Source organism: Bufo bufo, chromosome 2 (assembly GCF_905171765.1).
Source record: "Bufo bufo chromosome 2, aBufBuf1.1, whole genome shotgun sequence".
NCBI classification, from domain to species: Eukaryota; Metazoa; Chordata; class Amphibia; order Anura; family Bufonidae; genus Bufo; species Bufo bufo.
The window spans coordinates 403,728,710-403,750,253 of NC_053390.1; the positions used below are offsets into that span (position 1 = coordinate 403,728,710).

At 42.6% G+C, this 21,544-nt stretch overlaps 1 protein-coding gene across 5 annotated transcripts in view; it reads left to right on the forward strand.

The window, feature by feature from the left end:
• Window positions 1-21,544, forward strand: part of SVEP1 (sushi, von Willebrand factor type A, EGF and pentraxin domain containing 1) — a 459,579-nt gene that overhangs the window by 156,363 nt on the left and 281,672 nt on the right. For all 5 annotated transcript variants that reach the window (XM_040417268.1, XM_040417271.1, XM_040417270.1 and 2 more), the window contains 5 exons: window positions 4,500-4,629; window positions 8,301-8,408; window positions 15,713-15,844; window positions 16,413-16,604; window positions 16,731-16,852. In XM_040417268.1, coding sequence (XP_040273202.1) covers window positions 4,500-4,629; window positions 8,301-8,408; window positions 15,713-15,844; window positions 16,413-16,604; window positions 16,731-16,852 — 684 coding nt within the window. The remainder of the gene's footprint in view (window positions 1-4,499; window positions 4,630-8,300; window positions 8,409-15,712; window positions 15,845-16,412; window positions 16,605-16,730; window positions 16,853-21,544) is intronic.

Sequence of the window (21,544 nt, forward strand, 5' to 3'; positions counted from 1 at the left end):
ATCTTTATTGAATACAATTAATAAAAGACATACAATGGAGTCTGCATGATTCAGTGGAATAAAAACATACACAATGGGGGACCATTGGGAGGGGGCTGGTAATACATGATAGATATAAGAAGAGCAAAAAATCTAATGAACATGATTTTAACAAAAATGCATTCAAAGTAATTTACAGCAATATCTATTGATGGTAAAATAGGGTAGGGCTCAAATCTCCCAAAAGAGTAGCGCATATAACGGCTTTGAATCAGTTAAAGTGCATAATAGTGCCACACAACAAGTGCAAAATAGTGCCAGGGAGATCAAAAGTATCAAAAAGCTCCTATGAAGTTAATAGAAATGATCTAATAGCAAGAAAAATACATCCCAGTGTCCCCCACTTACCCAACGCGTTTCGCAGGATGGCTTCGTCAGGGGAAGTCATATATACTTCGACAGGGTGAATTTTGTTTTTCTCATGACTGTACATACTATAAATATGTAAGATAGATAGATAGATAGGCGATAGATAGATAGATAGATAGATAGATAGATAGATAGATAGATAGAATAGATATATAGATATGTAGTAACAGACTATTTTGCCCTAAAAATTTGGTATTGTTAAAAAATATATCTCTTGTAGAGTTGAGCGAACCCAAACTGCAAAGTTCGGGTTCGTACAGAACTTTGCGAGTTCGGGGACCCGGACCCGAACCCGGACTTTTTCACTGAAGTTCGGGTTCGGTGTTCAGGTGATTTTATTATTTTCCGTTATAACTTGGTTATAACGGAAATTAATAGCATTCTTAAAACAGAATGCTTAATAAAATGTCTAAGGGGTTTAAAAAATAAAAAAACTCTCCGCATCCACTTGATCGTGCAGCCATGTTCTTTTCTTCAGGACCCGCAATAAGACCTGCTGAATGAAGATAGAAGGAACTGCGGTGATGTCACCGCGCTCACCACATGTTGAGCGCGGTGACGTCACCGCAGGTCTGTTTGCAGGTCCTGAAGAAAAGAAGATACTGGCTGCGCAATCACGTGGATGAGGTGAGTTTTTTTTTTTTTAACCCCTCAGTAGACATTTTATTTAGCATTCTATTTTAAGAATGCTATTATTTTTTGTTATAACCATGTTATAACGGAAAATAATAAAGTGAGGTTTGGGTCCCCATTGACTTAAATGGGGTCCGGGTTCGGGGTGAAGTTCGTCCGATCCCGGCGAACCCGAACTTCCACGGGTTCGCTCAACCCTAATCTCTTGATATCTTCAGGAAAGATAAAACACAGTAAAGGAATATAAACATATACTGTATATTTGTATATATTTAATATAGTCCAAGTAAACTCACAGAGTCATACACAACTTTTTATCTCATCACACAGTATGACAGATGACAAACATAGATACAGCAGCTCATCTGTCAGTATGACACATAGCAGTTTTTAAAACAGAGGCTTATCAGCTAGTATCACACATAATAGGCTTAGATACACACCTGAGCAGACAGTATCAAAGCAGTTAAGATTAGTTGCATAGCTCAGCAAGCAGTATCAAATAGGATGGGCTATTAGATCCAGGTTTGTTTTGATGTGCTGGCTTAATCAGACTGTTTATTGCACTCCAGAGACTTAGAGAGAGGCATCTGTAGACTTCTGTGATCCAGCAGTCTAATAAGAAATGAATTCAGAATCTATGGTTGAGTGCAGTAACTTGTCGAGTAGAGTTGTAAGGGGCATAACGAGTGAACAGTTTGGCAGGTAGAGCCAGCCGTGTGCCATGTTCCTGTGGACAGCATGCTGAATTGGGTTAGCAAACTCTACAAGAATCTATCGAAACCATAAAAAGAGGTAATTGGTAAATAAATATGCAATTTTGAGATACTTAGAGCCAGGGACATTGCTAGGGCTCTCAAAATATCCGGGGGCCCAAGCCCCAATGAATATGGCCCAGTTCTCTAAATCGACCCTTCCCTCACACTTTACTGTACTTACTTTACAGCAGCATATGCCTGTCACATCCAGGGTGTCCCAGGTGATGTCTCCTCTGATGTAGATCTTCTCTGTCATCATCTTCTCCATTTAGTCCGTACAACTTCTTTCATCCGCTCCTCGTCCCTGCAGAGTGTGACACACGGACATCTTAGCTTCCTCACTTTTCTATCATCATCCCCCAACCTGGAGTCCCCACAGTGTTATTCTCCTGCTCGCTGTACCCCCCATAGTAAAAAAAAAAAGAGTGCCCCCCATAGTAATAGTCCCTTCAATAGTAATTCCCTTCTAGAATGCTTCCATTAGTAATACTGCCCACTACAGTGCCCCCAACAGTGATAATGCTCCCCAAGAATGCCTCCATTAGAAGAATAGCCCTCCAGTACTAATAATGTCCCAGAGTCCCCACTAGAAATAAGGCCCCTATTGTTCCCCCAGTGGTAGTAAAGCTCTCTACAGACCCCTCAGTAGTAGTAAGGCCCATATTGTGCTCTTAGTAGAAATAAGGCAGATCTATAAGTCACTCCTATAGAGCCCCCAGAAGTGATAAGAACACCTATAATGTCCACTGGATTTATAATACCCCTACAGTGCCCCCAGTATTTATATTGCCCTCTACTGTAATAATGCTCACCCTGAAGTGTCCCCAGTATTTATAATGCCCCCTGCAGTTCCCCCTGTAGTTATATTCCTCCCTTCACTATACAATCCCATGTAAATATCATCACACCATCTCTCCAGCCCCCCTCCAAAATACAGTCCCATGTAAATAACATCCCTCTCTACAGCCCTCTCTAAAATACAGTCCCATGTAAATAACATCACCTCCTTCCCAGCCGCCTTCAACATACAGTCCCATGTAAATAATATCACCCCCTCCCCAGCCACCTCAAACATGCAATCCCATGTAAAAATCACCCCCTCAACATTCAGTCCCATGTAAATTACATCACGCCCCCAGCCGCCTTCAACATACAGTCCTATGTAAATAACATCACTCCCTCCCACAGCCGCCATCAACATACAGTCCCATGTAAATAACATTACTGCCTCCCGCAGCCCCTCTGACATACAGTCCCATGTAACTAACATCACTCCCTCCCACAGCCGCCTCCAACATACAGTCCCATATAAATAACATCATCCTCTCCCAGAGCCGCCTTCAACATATAGTCCCATGTAAATAACATCACTCCCTCCCACAGCCACCTCCAACATACAGTCCCATGTAAATAACATCATCCCCTCCCACAGCTGCCTTTAATATACAGTCCCATGTAAATAACATAACCCTGCCCCAGCCCCCTCCAACATACAGTCCCATGTAAATAACATCACTCCTTCCCACAGCCCCCTCCAACATACATTCCCATGTAAATAACATCACCCCCTCCCCAACCACCTCCAACATACAGTTCCATGTAAATAACATCCCTCCCTTCAGCCCTAACATACAGTCCCATGTAAATAACATCACCCCCTCCCAAGCCACCTCGAACACACAGTTCCATGTAAATAACATCCCTCTTTTCAGCCCTAATATACAGTCCCAGTTAAATAGCTACAACTCCCAACATTGCCCTGCCTCTCTCTTCACTTAGCTCTACTCATGTAGTGGACATCATCACAGCTTTTTCCCCCAGGACTTCTTCTTTTCACTGTGTCCTCTCCTGCACTGGTCACATAGAAACATAGAAACATAGAATGTGTCGGCAGATAAGAACCATTTGGCCCATCTAGTCTGCCCAATATACTGAATACTATGAATAGCCCCTGGCCCTATCTTATATGAAGGATGGCCTTATGCCTATCCCATGCATGCTTAAACTCCTTCACTGTATTTGCAGCTACCACTTCTGCAGGAAGGCTATTCCATGCATCCACTACTCTCTCAGTAAAGTAATACTTCCTGATATTACTTTTAAACCTTTGCCCCTCTAATTTAAAACTATGTCCTGCGATGATGGTGACATCATCGCAGGTCCTTCTCAACCACTGCCTGTTTTAATGGTCACATGACCTGTGATGTCGCCACAGGTCTTTCAGCTCTTCCAGTGCATTACATTCAATTGTAGCTGGCAGGCAGGACATTCGGGACCTGGGACAAAACATCAGAAGCCTAGGCCTGAATGTTTTAACCTAGCAACGCCCCTGCTTAGAGCTGAGACAAAAACATTACAGGACTGGAGAAACCCTCTAAATGATCTTTTCATTGATAACTTAATGATTGAATAATTGATAATTGAATTGATAACAGGAATGTCATAGATGTGAAAACAGTTGAACCAAAATTAGTCAGGCTGGAGAACATTGTAAAGTGATAAAATGATTTTGTAAATGGTGAATGGGCAATGTTGGCTGCCTTACAATATACCTCCAGAAGTTACTTAGTGAGTGATGTGCCAGATGATGTCAAGGGACGTCCTCAATTAATTTATTGGTAAGCCATTCTGAAACCTTGTAAGGCTCAGCAAAACTAAGATGTCTCCTAATATAGACCCTTTATATCTTGTTTTGCATAGGTATTGATTGAGGTTATTCCAGCTTTTATACCACCTCATATGTTTCCTATTGGGGAGGTATCTGTAACATATACTGCAACAGACAGTTCAGATAATCAAGCAAGTTGTACCTTCAGCATCAAGGTTATTGGTAAGTTTTCAGCATATTACTGTGTATTTTTATTATATAATATATTTGTTCCATAATCGTTATTATATGTTTCCATGAACCATGAGCATAAAACTTGATTTGTCATGCATTTTTTCTTTCTAAGGTTCAGTGCATGCTGTTTGTTTTTTACATATGCAGAAAGCAAAAAAATAAAATAAATAAAAAAATATGTATATATAAATATATAAATTTTAAGCTGTGTAAGTGTAGTATGTGTGGCTTTTGCTTTTGATACTTCTAGAGGCGGCACTTTCAGAGTCAGTGTTTAGCCTTCACACAGGGATAATTACTATACTAAGTATTGTTACCGTGAGCTGTTCACTCATAGTGTCACGGAGGGAAGGGAAGAGTGCAGCCCTAGACTCCACCCGCACCTTTTTCCCTACCTATTTGCACAACCCGTCTTATCTGACGGCGTACAACTTGGCGGCGGTGCCTAGCTTAAATACGTGCAGGGGCCTAAAAGCAAAGGAAAACCATGAACAGAGTCAGGGAAGCAAAAATCAAAAACCAGGAGGTCACGCAGTACACAGGGAAAAACACAATAGCAAGGTCACAAACAAAGCCGAGGTTGGAAGCCAAGAGGTCACGTCAAATACAATTGGAGGTAGTGAGGTCGGGGTCACAAACAAAGCCGAGGTCAAAACAAGCAAGGTCTGAATATAAAAAGAAAACTGGTGAGGGTAACTAGACCAATCACAGGCAACCTGTGGCCAGCAGGCTGCTTGTTTAAATAGCCCTGACTGGTGAGTCACATAACGTGGCCAGGGTCATGTGACTCACATTACACAGCCCAACACAGAGAGCACCAATTCATCATTATCGGCGCTGGGCTCCCCTGCTGCTCGTAGTCTAGGGGAACGCGGCTGCGCTGAGGAGGCGTGCGTGGCCGGGTCCTCCCAGCCCCCTGGTCTCCAAGCATGCCGGCCGCGTCCTCGCTCCTGCACACAGACGGGATGCCGTCGGCGCTGCAAGAAGGAAGCGCGTCGCCGGCTCCCCGGAACACATAGGTTATTCTACCATGAACATAAAAGTGACAATAAATTAAGATAGTAAATTGTGTAATTTAACTATTTCATGTGAATGTAGCCTTAAACTGTTGAATAAAATTAATCTGATGACGGATTATTTCTGCTCTAGGTGCATGAATATTAAGGCACGTTTTATGCATACGTTTTTGTATTGGCTCAAGCTTAATGTATCTATTGTGTGAAAATTATAGAGGAAAGGAATGCTTTCCTTGATTTTAAAGTCCCCTTTGAACAGTAGTTAGTAGTAGTAGGTAATAGTGTTGGAATTAAAGGGAAAAGCGAGAGAGTGGTTGTTATTATTACTATTATTATTCAAAATCGGAAGGAGCGTGACCATCCTGCATTTGAAGCTTAGACCAACTCAATCAATATTTTGTCTGAACATTTACATTATTAAAATAATGGACAATTGAAGAAATATTTCTCGATGTGATTCCTATGGGAAAGGAAATATGGTAATAACACAAATTAGGCTGTAAAAAAAACAAGTTTTTCTTTTGGGCGTGAGGAAGGGACGGATTAATTTGGTTGTTTGCTATTACATTGTAATGTACAGTAATATTGTTCAAAGATTTACCATATTATTTGCATTATAAGAGGCACCCCCCAAAGTGGGGAAAAAATGTCAGTGCATCTTATGGGGCAAATACTAATGAGTACTAGACTTCCAGTCTCCCTCTGTCAACTTCTGAACAGTCTCTGGGTCATGTGCTGCTTGGGGACACACCAATGAGGCCAGTCAATGGCTGTAGCAGAGCATGTGACCACTTACATATGGAAGTTGGCAGACACGGGCTGGAATTCCATTGAAGATAGCTTGGGAGCCACGTATCTGGAATGGAGCATCAGGGAGCAGGATTTCTCCACAGGTACCGCTGGCTGAAGGCAAATTAAAAAAACATGTGACAACCCCTTTAAGGTCTTCATTAAACCCTTACTGAAATCCATATCCAGGGGTGCTAAACTGGAAAGATTAGAACAGATGAAATATATTTAGAATAGAAAAAAAATGACATATAAATTGGTGGTAAAAGTTAAGACACCAGTTACAGGTACATACACTCACCTAAAGAATTATTAGGAACACCTGTTCTATTTCTCATTAATGCAATTATCTAGTCAACCAATCACATGGCAGTTGATTCAATGCATTTAGGGGGGTGCTCCTGGTCAAGACAATCTCCTGAACTCCAAACTGAATGTCAGAATGGGAAAGAAAGGTGATTTAAGCAATTTTGAGCGTGGCATGGTTGTTGGTGCCAGACGGGCCGGTCTGAGTATTTCACAATCTGCTCAGTTACTGGGATTTTCACGCACAACCATTTCTAGGGTTTACAAAGAATGGTGTGAAAGGGGAAAAACATCCAGTATGTGGCAGTCCTGTGGGCAAAAATGCCTTTTGGATGCTAGAGGTCAGAGGAGAATGGGCCGACTGATTCAAGCTAATAGAAGAGCAACGTTGACTGAAATAACCACTCGTTACAACCGAGGTATGCAGCAAAGCATTTGTGAAGCCACAACACGCACAACCTTGAGGCGGATGGGCTACAACAGCAGAAGACCCCACCGGGTACCACTCATCTCCACTACAAATAGGAAAAAGAGGCTACAATTTGCACGAGCTCACCAAAATTGGACTGTTGAAGACTGGAAAAATGTTGCCTGGTCTGATGAGTCTCGATTTCTGTTGAGACATTCAAATGGTAGAGTCCTAATTTGGCGTAAACAGAATAAGAACATTTATCCATCCTCTGATGGCTACTTCCAGCAGGATAATGCACCATGTCACAAAGCTCAAATCATTTCAAATTGGTTTATTGAACATGACAATGAGTTCACTGTACTAAAATGGCCCCCACAGTCACCAGATCTCAACCCAATAGAGCATCTTTAGGATGTGGTGGAACAGGAGCTTCGTGCCCTGGATGTGCATCCCTCAAATCTCCATCAACTGCAAGATGCTATCCTATCAATATGGGCCAACATTTCTAAAGAATGCTATCAGCACCTTGTTGAATCAATGCCACGTAGAATTAAGGCAGTTCTGAAGGCAAAAGGGGGTCCAACACCGTATTAGTATGGTGTTCCTAATTATTCTTTAGGTGAGTGTACGTAGCTGTCCTCTTCCTTACTTTTCCTCTTGGCTGGACATGTCCTGGTATGTATATCATGAGATGATCAGCTTTTAAAAACAACAAAATTACATGAGACATCTATTCTCTGTGTATCTATGTGCAGCCAGTCATTGAGTAGAGCATGTTGCGAAATTGCAGCCATAACATATCAAGTCCTTTATCAAATTAGAGTTAAGGTACCGTAAGAGTGGACACATCTGTATAATGCTAATCCACACCTGTAATGTGACATAAAGTCCCACATATGCCTGGGATATTGAGGTATAAATTGATGAAAAAATTGCAAAACATGCTGTTTTTTTTTTTTTTGGCTTTTAAGATAGTGCCATACCAGCCCACTGGTAATGTCTGGCGTTGCCGCTGAGCCCCATTTACTTTAATGGAGATGAGCTGCAATACCAGAATCATTCTATTGACAAGTGAGGTTATGAAAGCAGCCATGATTGTCTAATCCTGTACAACATTTGATTGTGTTATGTTTCAGATGTAGATCCACCAGTCATAGACAGATGCAGATCACCTCCAGTAATTCAAACAAGTGACAGCAATCAGAGTGTTACCTGGGAAGAGCCTCAATTCTCTGACAACTCAGGTGAGATCTACAGGGAGTGCAGAATTATTAGGCAAGTTGTATTTTTGAGGATTAATTTTATTATTGAACAACAACCATGTTCTCAATGAACCCAAAAAACTCATTAATATCAAAGCTGAATATTTTTGGAAGTAGTTTTTAGTTTCTTTTTTGTTTTAGCTATTTTAGGGGGATATCTGTGTGTGCAGGTGACTATTATTGTGCATAATTATTAGGCAACTTAACAAAAAACAAATATATACCCATTTCAATTATTTATTTTTACCAGTGAAACCAATATAACATCTCAACATTCACAAATATACATTTATGACATTCAAAAACAAAACAAAAACAAATCAGTGACCAATATAGCCACCTTTCTTTGCAAGGACACTAAAAAGCCTGCCATCCATGGATTCTGTCAGTGTTTTGATCTGTTCACCATCAACATTGCGTGCAGCAGCAACCACAGCCTCCCAGACACTGTTCAGAGAGGTGTACTGTTTTCCCTCCTTTTAAATCTCACATTTGATGATGGACCACAGGTTCTCAATGGGGTTCAGATCAGGTGAACAAGGAGGCCATGTCATTAGATTTTCTTCTTTTATACCCTTTCTTGCCAGCCACGCTGTGGAGTACTTGGACGCGTGTGATGGAGCATTGTCCTGCATGAAAATCATGTTTTTCTTGAAGGATGCAGACTTCTTCCTGTACCACTGCTTAAAGAAGGTGTCTTCCAGAAACTGGCAGTAGGACTGGGAGTTGAGCTTGACTCCATCCTCAACCCGAAAAGACCCACAAGCTCATCTTTGATGATACCAGCCCAAACCAGTACTCCACCTCCACCTTGCTGGCGTCTGAGTCGGACTGGAGCTCTCTGACCTTTACCAATCCAGCCACAGGCCCATCCATCTGGCCCATCAAGACTCACTCTCATTTCATCAGTCCATAAAACCTTAGAAAAATCAGTCTTGAGATATTTCTTGGCCCAGTCTTGACGTTTCAGCTTGTGTGTCTTGTTCAGTGGTGGTCGTCTTTCAGCCTTTCTTACCTTGGCCATGTCTCTGAGTATTGCACACCTTGTGCTTTTGGGCACTCCAGTGATGTTGCAGCTCTGAAATATGGCCAAACTGGTGGCAAGTGGCATCTTGGCAGCTGCACGCTTGACTTTTCTCAGTTCATGGGCAGTTATTTTGCACCTTGGTTTTTCCACACGCTTCTTGCGACCCTGTTGACTATTTTGAATGAAACGCTTGATTGTTCGATGATCACACTTCAGAAGCTTTGCAATTTTAAGAGTGCTGCATCCCTCTGCAAGATATCTCACTATTTTTGACTTTTCTGAGCCTGTCAAGTCATTCTTTTGACCCATTTTGCCAAAGGAAAGGAAGTTGCCTAATAATTATGCACACCTAATATAGGGTGTTGATGTCATTAGACCACACCCCTTCTCATTACAGAGATGCACATCACCTAATATGCTTAATTGGTAGTAGGCTTTCGAGCCTATACAGCTTGGAGTAAGACAACATGCATAAAGAGGATGATGTGGTCAAAATACTCATTTGCCTAATAATTCTGCACTCCCTGTATTAAGGCATGAAAATTAATCTAATAATCAGCTTGCCAAAATTTTCTCAGACAGATCTGGTTGGAAAAAAAAAACATAAAATGGAAAAACAACAAAGAAATCTTACTCATTTGCCTAATAATTCTGCACGCAGTGTAATAGTACTTCTAGTGCATAGTTATTCATTTTTTAGGAAATTGCATGCCTAAGGCATTACTGTGGTGATATGGGGCTGTGGTAATGGAGACTTCATACAAGTGCTGCTGCTCATTAGTCACATCCCCACCTCCTCTCTGTACTGCATGTCTCCTCATGAACTCCATTCCTACAGGGGTTCAGCTGAAGATCTTATCAGCTGTATTCAGGATCATACTCTCTGACAAGCAGAGCAGGGAGGAGGATGAGGCAGCTGTTTAGCTCAGTGTTGTGAAGTAACTTGTCCTGCTGTGTGATTAGGACAGGCTTTGTGTGTACTAATAGGATGGTGGCCATTTTATTTCTCCTAATGATTGCTTACCAGACAAAACAAGCCACTATAACTAATAAAAAGGTATTTGGGAATATATTTCTAATAAAGTAATATTAACATATTTTCAGTAATTTTATTTTATTAATTACCTGAGAACCCCTTTAATTATACAAAACACACATGTGATAGATAGTTTGTTATATATTTATTGTTTCAGAGTTGCATGGATCAGCCTTCCAGGAACACATTATGCTCCTCTTCTGAAAATACAGCTTCTGCAGATATCACATTCTTTACCAGGCTATGGAAGGGATGTCACTTCCGCCATGAAAGGGGCAAGAACAATTTATCTCCCTGGCAATTGCACATATGAAGTGGATTCAGGAATTTGCACTTATGTTAGGGAGAGTTGGCAGAAGCTGGATTGTCAGAAGTAGAATGCCATATGACTGGGTCTCGGGAGGCTGATCCACACAACCTTGAAATGGTAAGTATGTTACAAACTTTTTCCTATAGGTGAGTTATATCTAAATAAGGTGGCATTTGAAGGACCTGCTGAGCCTTGGATAACACCATTTAAAGTACGGTATGTGTATTAAACATCAGCTAAATCTCACACCAATCTTGATGAAATGCTATTAAACACAAACACTCTACCCCAGATTTAATTAACAATTATGCAATAGTGTACATATAAATCAAATATCAAAATTCTTCCAAATCATGTGTAATAAATTTCAAAATATACTGTTATAAAATACATATAGTAGTTATTAGGAAGATTTAGGGGGCCAGGGTGATACTTGGAAGTCTTAGTCATGCTCTTCCAACCAATGTCAGACATTTCTAGCCGTGTGACATGTCACATTGTCTTGCTGGAAGAATCTATCCACCCCAGAAAATACAATCAGCATGTATGGGTAAACGTCATCTGCAAGGATGGATTTAAACCCAAATCGGTTGAGAGTGACTTCCACATAGATGAGAGGGCCCAGAGAATGCCACTATCAGCTTGCGTTCTTCCAGCAATGGTTGCAGAGGGTTTGTTTTCTGATGTTTCCGCCTGACATGTCAATGTCTATTCATTCAATTAAGCTGCAAAAAATGTCGTTCATCAGAAAAGGCAATCCTTTGCGAATCAGAGGAGGTCCAATTCCAATATTGCCATGAACATTGCAGCCTTTTCTGTTGATGCAACTTCCTTAACAGACGTGTAGCGACCATCCGTCTGCTTCGGAGTCCCATAAACAGTATTGTTTGCTGAACTTTTGTTTTAAACACACGTCTGGTAGCCCCCTGGTTCATTTTGGCAGTCAGCTGCTCCACTGTAGCATGTCGGTTCACCCTCTCTCACCTTCACAGCCGACATTCACCTCTCACACAAATGGCACATCGTGTCCTGTTCACATCATCTGGATTGGCGCTTTTTGTCCACTCATGATACACTTTCACTACAGAGCACATGAACAGTTCGCAAAGTTTCAGAATTACAACCACCCTTGGTCCAAAAGCCAATAATCATCCCTTTGATTGCCCCTTTTAACCATAAAAGCAACAAGGTATATGTGTGCAAACAGCCTATAACATACCGTATTTTTCGCCCCATAAGATTCACTTTTCCCCCCCCAAAAAAGGGGGGGGGGGAAATGGCAGTGCGTCTTATGGGACGAATGCTGCCATTTTTACTCTGCTAACACTGATACAGCGGGGAGGGAGGAGGGGCTGGAGGCCGGCAACTGCTGTTGAAATCACAGTTGGGCCCAGTGCAGTCACTGTACTCTATTACACCGGACCCGCACACAGTGGTATTCATATGTAAAGTGTAGGCATTCCATATGTAAAGTGTAGCAATCCTCTGCGGTTGCGCAATCCACGTAGTACTCACTATGAAACTCCCGTACTAGCAGTCAGGCTCGCCGGTCACTCACTTCATCATGCGCATGCCTGTTTAATTAATAAAGTGGGAGGAGCATGTGTGTGACGAAGTGAGTGACCGGCGAGCCTGCCTGCTAGTACGGAAGTTTCATAGTGAGTACTACGTGGATTGCGCTACCGCAAAGGATTGCTATACTTTACATATGGATTGCCTACACTTTACATATGGATTGCCTACACTTTACATATGAATATCGCTGTGTGCGGGCCCGATGTAATAGAGTACAGTGACTGCACCCGGCCCCGCCGCAATTTAAACACCAGTTGTCAGCCTCTACCACTATTTACACAGGGACACTGTTATGGGGGGGATCTGTGGATGACACATATATAGTATAAGATGCTATATATGTGTCATCCACAGATCCCCCCATAGCAGTGTCATCCACAGATCCACCCATAACAGTGACATCCACAGATCCCCCCCACAACAGTGTCATCCACAGATCCCCCCCATAACAGTGTCATCCACAGATCCCCCCCATAACAGTGTCATCCACAGATCCCCACCATAACAGTGTCATCCACAGATGCCCCCATAACAGTGTCATCCACAGATGCCCCCATAACAGTGCCATCCACGGATCCCCTATAACAGTGCCATCCACAGATCCCCCATAACAGTGCCATCCACAGATCTCCATAACAGTGCCATCCACAGATCCCCCATAACAGTGTCATCCACAGATCCCCCATAATAGTGTAATCCACAGACCACCATTAGTTCAAACCCCAGCAAAAGCACACCTTTTGGTTCAAAATATATTTTTTCTTATTTCCTCGAGTGCCGATCTTTTCTTTGCATTACCAAGCGGGCTGTCTTCCCCTGACGCGTGCACCGGGACCTCTGGATACGAGGAGTGCCGACTGTATCTATTTTACTCCTCAAAAACCTAGGTGTGTCTTATGGGCAGATGCATTTTATAGGGTGAAAAATACAGTACCTTATATACCCACCAAGCCAGCTCACGACACGTGACTTCCTTCATGAGCCATGCTTTCAATGTCGAAGATTTTCGAAAGTAGGAAGTGGTCAAAATTATGTCACTTGACTGTGTGTATATATATATATACAGTACAGACCAAAAGTTTGGACACACCTTCTCATTCAAAAAGTTTTCTTTATTTTCATGACTATGAAGGCATCAAAACTATGAATTAACACATGTGGAATTATGTACATAACAAACTAGTGTGAAACAACTGAAAATATGTTATATTCTAGGTTCTTCAAAGTAGCCACCTTTTGCTTTAATGACTGCTTTGCACACTCTTGGCATTCTCTTGATGAGCTTCAAGAGGTAGTCCCCTGAAATGGTCTTCAAACAGTCTTGAAGGAGTTCCCAGAGATGCTTAGCACTTGTTGGCCCTTTTGCCTTCACTCTGCGGTCCAGCTCGCCCCAAACCATCTCGATTGGGTTCAGGTCTTTGTTTCAGTTGTTTCTGTGATGTAGTGAAATATAATTACACGCACTTCATACGTTTCAAAGGCTTTTATCGACAATTACATGACATTTATGCAAAGAGTCAGTATTTGCAGTGTTGGCCCTTCTTTTTCAGGACCTCTGCAATTCAACTGGGCATGCTCTCAATCAACTTCTGGGCCAATTCCTGACTGATAGCAACCCATTCTTTCATAATCACTTCTTGGAGTTTGTCAGAATTAGTGGGTTTTTGTTTGTCCACCCGCCTCTTGAGGATTGACCACAAGTTCTCAATGGGATTAAGATCTGGGGAGTTTCCAGGCCATGGACCCAAAATGTCAACGTTTTGGTCCCCGAGCCACTTAGTTATCACTTTTGCCTTATGGCACGGTGCTCCATCGTGCTGGAAAATGCATTGTTCTTCACCAAACTGTTGTTGGATTGTTGGAAGAAGTTGCTGTTGGAGGGTGTTTTGGTACCATTCTTTATTCATGGCTGTGTTTTTGGGCAAAATTGTGAGTGAGCCCACTCCCATGGATGAATGGTCTCAGGATGCTTTACTGTTGGCATGACACAGGACTGATGGTAGCGCTCACCTTTTCTTCTCCGGACAAGCCTTTTTCCAGATGCCCCAAACAATCGGAAAGAGGCTTCATCGGAGAATATGACTTTGCCCCAGTCCTCAGCAGTCCATTCACCGTACTTTCTGCAGAAGATCAATCTGTCCCTGATGTTTTTTTTGGAGAGAAGTGGCTTCTTTGCTGGCCTTCTTGACACCAGGCCATCTTCCAAAAGTCTTCGCCTCACTGTGCGTGCAGATGCGCTCACACCTGCCTGCTGCCATTCCTGAGCAAGCTCTGCACTGGTGGCACTCCGATCCCGCAGCTGAATCCTCTTTAGGAGACGATCCTGGCGCTTGCTGGACTTTCTTGGATGCCCTGAAGCCTTCTTAACAAGAATTGAACCTCTTTCCTTGAAGTTCTTGATGATCCTATAAATTGTTGATTGAGGTGCAATCTTAGTAGCTACAATATCCTTGTCTGTAAAGCCATTTTTATGCAACGCAATGATGGCTGCACGCGTTTCTTTGCAGGTCACCATGGTTAACAATGGAAGAACAATGATTTCAAGAATCACCCTCCTTTTAACATGTCAAGTCTGCCATTTTAACCCAATCAGCCTGACATAATGATCTCCAGCCTTGTGCTCGTCAACATTCTCACCTGAGTTTAACAAGACGATTACTGAAATGATCTCAGCAGGTCCTTTAATGACAGCAATGAAATGCAGTGGAAAGTTTTTTTTGGGGATTAAGTTAATTTTCATGGCAAAGAAGGACTATGCAATTCATCTGATCACTCTTCATAACATTCTGGAGTATATGCAAATTGCTATTATAAAAACTTAAGCAGCAACTTTTCCAAGTTCCTATATTTATGTAATTCTCAAAACTTTTGGCCACGACTGTATATATATATATATATATATAGATTCCAAAGATGAGGCAGCACTCCAATGGAAGTAAAAAAGTGGATCCTTTATTCCCCTCTGTGCAAATAAAGGATCCACTTTTTTACTTCCATTGGAGTGCTGCCTCGTCTTTGGAATCTATACTTATTTATAGCCGTCTTAGCCTGCGGCTGAGAGGACTTGCACCCACTGCTTTTTGTCTTGTGCTGCTGAGTTCTGTTTTTGGTTTCTTTCTATATATATATATATATATATATATATATATATCATCCGTGCAAATAAAATAACTGAAGTTAGCAACCTATAGGCAGCATGACTTTTATTTCTTATTTTTTATATAACGTTTGAAATCGACTTTATGAGTGAGTGGGCTATTAAATTGTTTCCTGAAGAAAATCATGTCTAGCAATAAATGTACATTTCTGTTCTTTCCTTATTTTATACCTATTTCTAGGTGCTCCATTAATTATAACAAAAACCCATTCTCCTGGAGATATTTTCCCTAAAGGAGAAACGGTTGTGGAGTATGTTGCAAGTGATCCTTCTGGAAATACTAGAAAGTGTGAGATTAATATCATCATTAAAGGTACAGTATGAAGTCACTTTAGCCTATTTAATTTACTCTCTAGATGGTATTTGCTATTCACATGATGTCATATAGCTTTCAAACTTGAGTGTTAGTACTATTTTATTGCTTTTTTAGTTGCATAAAGCCATAAATTGTTTTACAGACTAAAATTGCACCACTAAATTGCTGTCATAAAGTTCTCCAATGGTTTTCAGTAAAGGAATGCATAAAATAGCTAATTATAAAGGGGTGAGACATAATATGTGAAGTTATTGAATCTTTTGATTATACCTTTCAATCACATCCGATAAGTTAGATTGTTAGCCCCATTCAGGACAGCTTGATGCTAATTTCTAAAAAATGCTGAAGAATATAGTAGCACTATATAAGGTCATAAAATAAATAAACTAAAAAATAAATAATAAAAAATAGTACTGCAACAGAATAAATCCTCCATGCAATGGTTTTATTGAACGCCCAACTCGAGTTTCACAATCTGCTTCTTCAGGCCCAAAAAGATACTGTAATTTAAATCAAGAACTAAAATTAACCAAAATGACACAGTGTATTACTTTCTTACCTGTAGGCTCACCTTGTGAGATTCCATCAACACCTCAAAATGGAGAATTTGTCTGCTCCAAAGACATGGATGGTGTAAATTGCACCATACAATGTAAGGAGGGTTTTGAAGTAGCAGAAGGCTCAGCTCAGAATTTCTTCTGTACCTTTAAAGATGGTGCATGGAAACCGCAAACAACAGACTGGCCTGATTGCTCTGGTAAGCACCTTCAAAAATAAGTTGTTTAGTAGAGATGAACCTGAGAAACACATGCTTAATGTTTTATTTAAAAGGCTCTGTCAAATGAGATTGTTAAAGTTATTAATTTACCCATGTAATCTACAGTGAAACGTTTTGCTAACCATGGATTTAAGTCATTTGAGACGCTGTACAAGGCCACACGATGTGATGACACCAACCTGCTGAAGAACTTTGCAGATGCCTTTCAGACATCGCTTGGTAAAATGGTATGTGAGGTAGTTTTTTTCAAAATTCATTGAAGAGTGAATTTCACTTTTACTGTATTTGGATATCTAAAATAGAAGACTTTTGGTAGTACTGCGATTCGAGATGAAGTCAGTAAATAGGAGCTCCATATTGCTGCTACACAGTACTGTAGAAAAACTGTCAAGAAAACATGAGATGGTCTGTAGTTTACTCATTGGAAATTATGGCCAATGTTTTTTCATTGGCCTATATACTAAACCAGAAATCTTCCTATAATGCAAAATAAATGTAATGTGTGAACATACTCAAGTAATGTCTAACTCTTTAATAAACCTCTATTTTATAGGAACGTCCTTTGATTAGATTGATGGCACAAGCTAGCAATAAGACATCAGTGATATCGCTGTGACAACCCCTTTCGGAGGAATCAGTCACAATACAAATACAGTGCTATCAGTGTGTTATGGAGCTGGAGGACCTCAGCGGATTGATATACAGTTGTGTTTAAACATTCAGTATAACTTGTATTGCGAACATTTACATCTCTGCTATTTCTAAGTTGAGGAGTCAAGTGGGTGGTCCTTCTCAGTAATTGACAGTATCACTGTAATCGGTTAGTAGGACCATCCACTTTACTCCTAAGCAAAGCAAGAGAAGGTATCTAAATGAATGCTGAATACTTTTCCACCAAAACAACATATCAATCTGCTCAGCTCCTTCTGCCCTGCAGCACTCTCCTCACAGTTTGTACAGCATATTTAACTTGACAGGTTCCCTTTAATGACCAATCACACAATAGCATCGGATTAAGCACATAAACAATTTATCTTGCAGTGCAAACATTTATTTTAATCAATTTACATTGCAATTAAGGAATTGACATGTTATAACACACAAAGTAAAATATAATTACAATTAAGTTTTATGTGATAATTAGGATGAAGATTTTTTTTTTTATATGTGAAACACCAAGGAGAAATCTCACAGAAGTATGGGCAACTTTTACCGTTCAGTAAAATAGTTTCAGTGAAATAATCTGGCTCTTAATATACAGTATGTTTGCAGTATAAGCAATGTAATACCATGCAACGCCACAGATTAGCAGACTAGATTTGCTTCACCTGTGAATTTTGAAAATTCCTGTAACCTGCCACCCAAGGACCTAAAATGTTCACTTACTTGGTGTCTATACATTATGCTCACAAGCTCAGGTTGTTTCTGTAATGCAAGGCACCAACAAACAGACCAGTGATGAAAGCAAAAAGGTGTTTATTCACCAGAAACATAAACGTCCAGGACACTTGCTGGTAACAAGGAATAATAACAAAAACCAGGCAAGGAGATTCCAGGAATAGTCCCAACCTGTGCTGAATGATGCTGTGCACTTGGCAGTCGAGTCACTCCAGATCTTGGGTCCGTTGCAAAGGACAAAGTTCCTGGCAGTCTTCAGTCACTAGCAGTTGTGACCTATACCTGGTTGAGGGAAAATAACAGTGGGCACTGATCACCCTGAGAGACCTCCTTTTAAATGCCTGCTGACCAATCCCAGGGTGCCAAGTGTCCACTACCATAGGTGAACAAATTGCCCTGCACCTGAGTACATGGCCTAAGGCAATCACAAGTTGATTAACCCATGGCTGGCTCCCTAATCCACTTTGCTCTTGTGAGTCAGTATATTATGCGCCACTGGTCGACGAAGCGCATAAGAAGCGCGTACTCGCGACCGTGTATCCCTTTGCGAACCTGCCCTCGTGCGTACGCACGGACGCATGATTGACTCAGCGCGAGTATGCGAGCGCGTGGACCCAGATGCGGAAACGGAAGTCGCAGGAGACACCGGAGACAACCCTGGCCGCGGCGTCTTGTCACTCGCCTGGCCACTCTGTCCCCGGGACTCTGACGGTCCTCCCCTCCGATGTCCACGCGAACGCATCCCCGCACTGGTTCGCAAAGGGGTCAGCGCTGGTGCATCAGAGACACGCATAACCTGTCCCGCAACTCCACGAGGACCCCTCTTGGTTCCCCTGGAGTGCAAAGCAGGTGAGGATCTTACATTACCCCCCCCTCGAGGAGGCGGCTCTGAAGACTCCAAGCAAGCTTTCCCCGGATTATCCCGGTGAAAGGCTGCCACCAACTCATCCGCATGCACCTGGCGAGCAGGTATCCAACATCTCTCCTCTGGACCAAAACCCTTCCAGTCCACCAAGTATTGAAGAGACCTTTGGACAAAACGAGAGTCCAAAATTCTGTTCACCTCGAACTCCGGTACCCCTTGGACCTCCAGCGGGGATGGGGTCTGAATGAAGGGAGCGGAGTCGGCTGCCGATTTGAGAAGTGAAACATGAAAGGTGTTCACTCCTCGGATCGACGGTGGAAGAGCAACCTTGTACGTAACTCGGTTGATCTTTTGTGTCACTGGGTATGGGCCAATGAATCGAGGACCCAACTTGGAAGATGGCTGACGCAGCGGAATGTTCCGGGTGGAGACCCACACCTGATCTCCCACCTTAAACTTTTGCTCTACGGTGCGATGACGATCAGCAAATTTCTTCTGTTGCGCCACCGCACTGCGGAGATTCCGCTGGGCCGACGACCAAATGGGACGTCTATCCTCGAACCATTGATCCACCACCGGTGAGTCAGTGGAGGGTCTGGCCAAAGAAGAGAGTCTTGGATCCCTGCCCCCCACGCACCTGAACGGAGACATCTTAGTGGAAGCATGCTCAGAGTTGTTATAAGCCACCTCCGCAAAGGGTAGATACGCTGCCCATTCCTCCTGGCAGTCTGACACGAAGCACCGGAGATATTGCTCCAGGGTCTGGTTAGTCCTTTCCGTCTGACCGTTGGTCTCTGGGTGAAAACCAGAAGAAAAAGACAAATTAATACCCAATCGGGAGCAGAAAGAACGCCAGAAGCGAGAGATGAATTGCACTCCTCTGTCTGAAACAATGTCATCCGGCGCTCCGTGTAATCGAAAGACACGATTCAAGAACAGATCTGCCAATTCTCTGGCCGAGGGCAATCCAGGGAGTGGGATAAAATGGGCCATTTTACTAAAACGGTCCACCACTACCCAGATTACCGTACTTCCAGAGGACCTTGGCAAATCTGTGATGAAATCCATGGAAATGTGAGTCCATGGAGCCTGGGGAATTGGCAGTGGGAGTAAAGTCCCAGAAGGGGCAGACCGGGACGGTTTACATCTGGCACAAACAGTACATGCCTGGATATAGGCCTTAACATCCACGGACATGTTGGGCCACCACACGTGACGTTTAACAAGGGCAAGTGTTTTCTTAACACCCAAATGCCCGGCAGACTTTGAGTCATGAAGCTGTTGGATGACCTTCAATCGAAGGTTAATGGGTACAAACCATCGACCCTCGGGTTTGTCAGGTGGACTCTCTGCCTGTGAAGGCTCAAGAAGAGAGGACAAGTCCTCCATTACTTCTGCGGCCCCAGGGCAGCAAGAAAACATTTAGTTGGGAGAATGGTTTCTGGCTCAGAGTCCAGGACGGAAGCAACCTCAGGGAAGCAGCGGGACAGGGCATCTGCCTTCACGTTTTTGGAACCTGGTTTATAAGTGAGGCGGAAATTGAAGCGGGTGAAAAACAATGCCCACCGGGCTTGTCGGGAGTTGAGTCTTTTGGCACTCTCTAGGTACTCCAAATTTTTGTGGTCAGTGTAAACCGTGATGGGATGTTCTGCACCCTCTAGCCAATGTCTCCACTCTTGAAAAGCCAATTTTACTCCCAGAAGCTCTCTATTGCCGATATCATAATTACACTCGGCTGGAGAGAGCTTCCGAGAGAAGAAGGCACAGGGATGTAACCTCTCAGGGTCCCCAGAATACTGTGAGAGAACTGCCCCTACACCGACCTCTGAGGCATCGACCTCGAGAACAAAAGGTCTGGAGGTGTCTGGATGAGTAAGAATTGGTGCCGTGCAAAAGGCCTGTTTCAGCGTCTCAAAGGCTCTGACTGCCTCTCTCGTCCACTTAGAAGGATTAGCTCCCTTCTTAGTGAGGTTGGTGAGAGGTACTACTATCGCAGAAAAATTCTTAATAAACTTGCGGTAGAAGTTGGCAAAGCCTAAGAAACGCTGCAACCCCTTAAGATCCTTAGGCTGAGGCCAATCCAAGACAGCAGAAAGTTTGGATGGGTCCATAGCCAATCCCTTTTCTGAGATAATGTACCCCAGGAAAGGCAATTCCTTCACCTCAAACAGACACTTCTCAAGTTTGGCATAGAGGCGGTTCTCCCTCAGCTTCTGGAAAACCTGACACACGTGTCTCCGATGAGAGACCAGATCCGAACAGTAGATTAGTATGTCATCTAGATAGACAACAACACATCTATCCAAGAAATCTCTGAGAACATCGTTGATGAACTCCTGGAAGACCGCGGGAGCATTACAGAGACCGAAAGGCATCACGAGATACTCGTAATGCCCGTCTCTGGTATTAAATGCGGTCTTCCATTCGTCACCCTCTCTAATGCGAACTAAATTATAAGCACCCCTTAAATCAAGTTTGGTGAAGACTCGGGCCCCTGCCACCTGAGAAAACAGATCATCAATCAGAGGCAGTGGATACAGATTCTTCACCGTAATACGATTAAGGGCACGATAATCGATGCAAGGTCTCAAGCCTCCATCCTTCTTCTCCACAAAGAAGAATCCAGCTCCAGCAGGGGAAGTGGATGGACGAATGA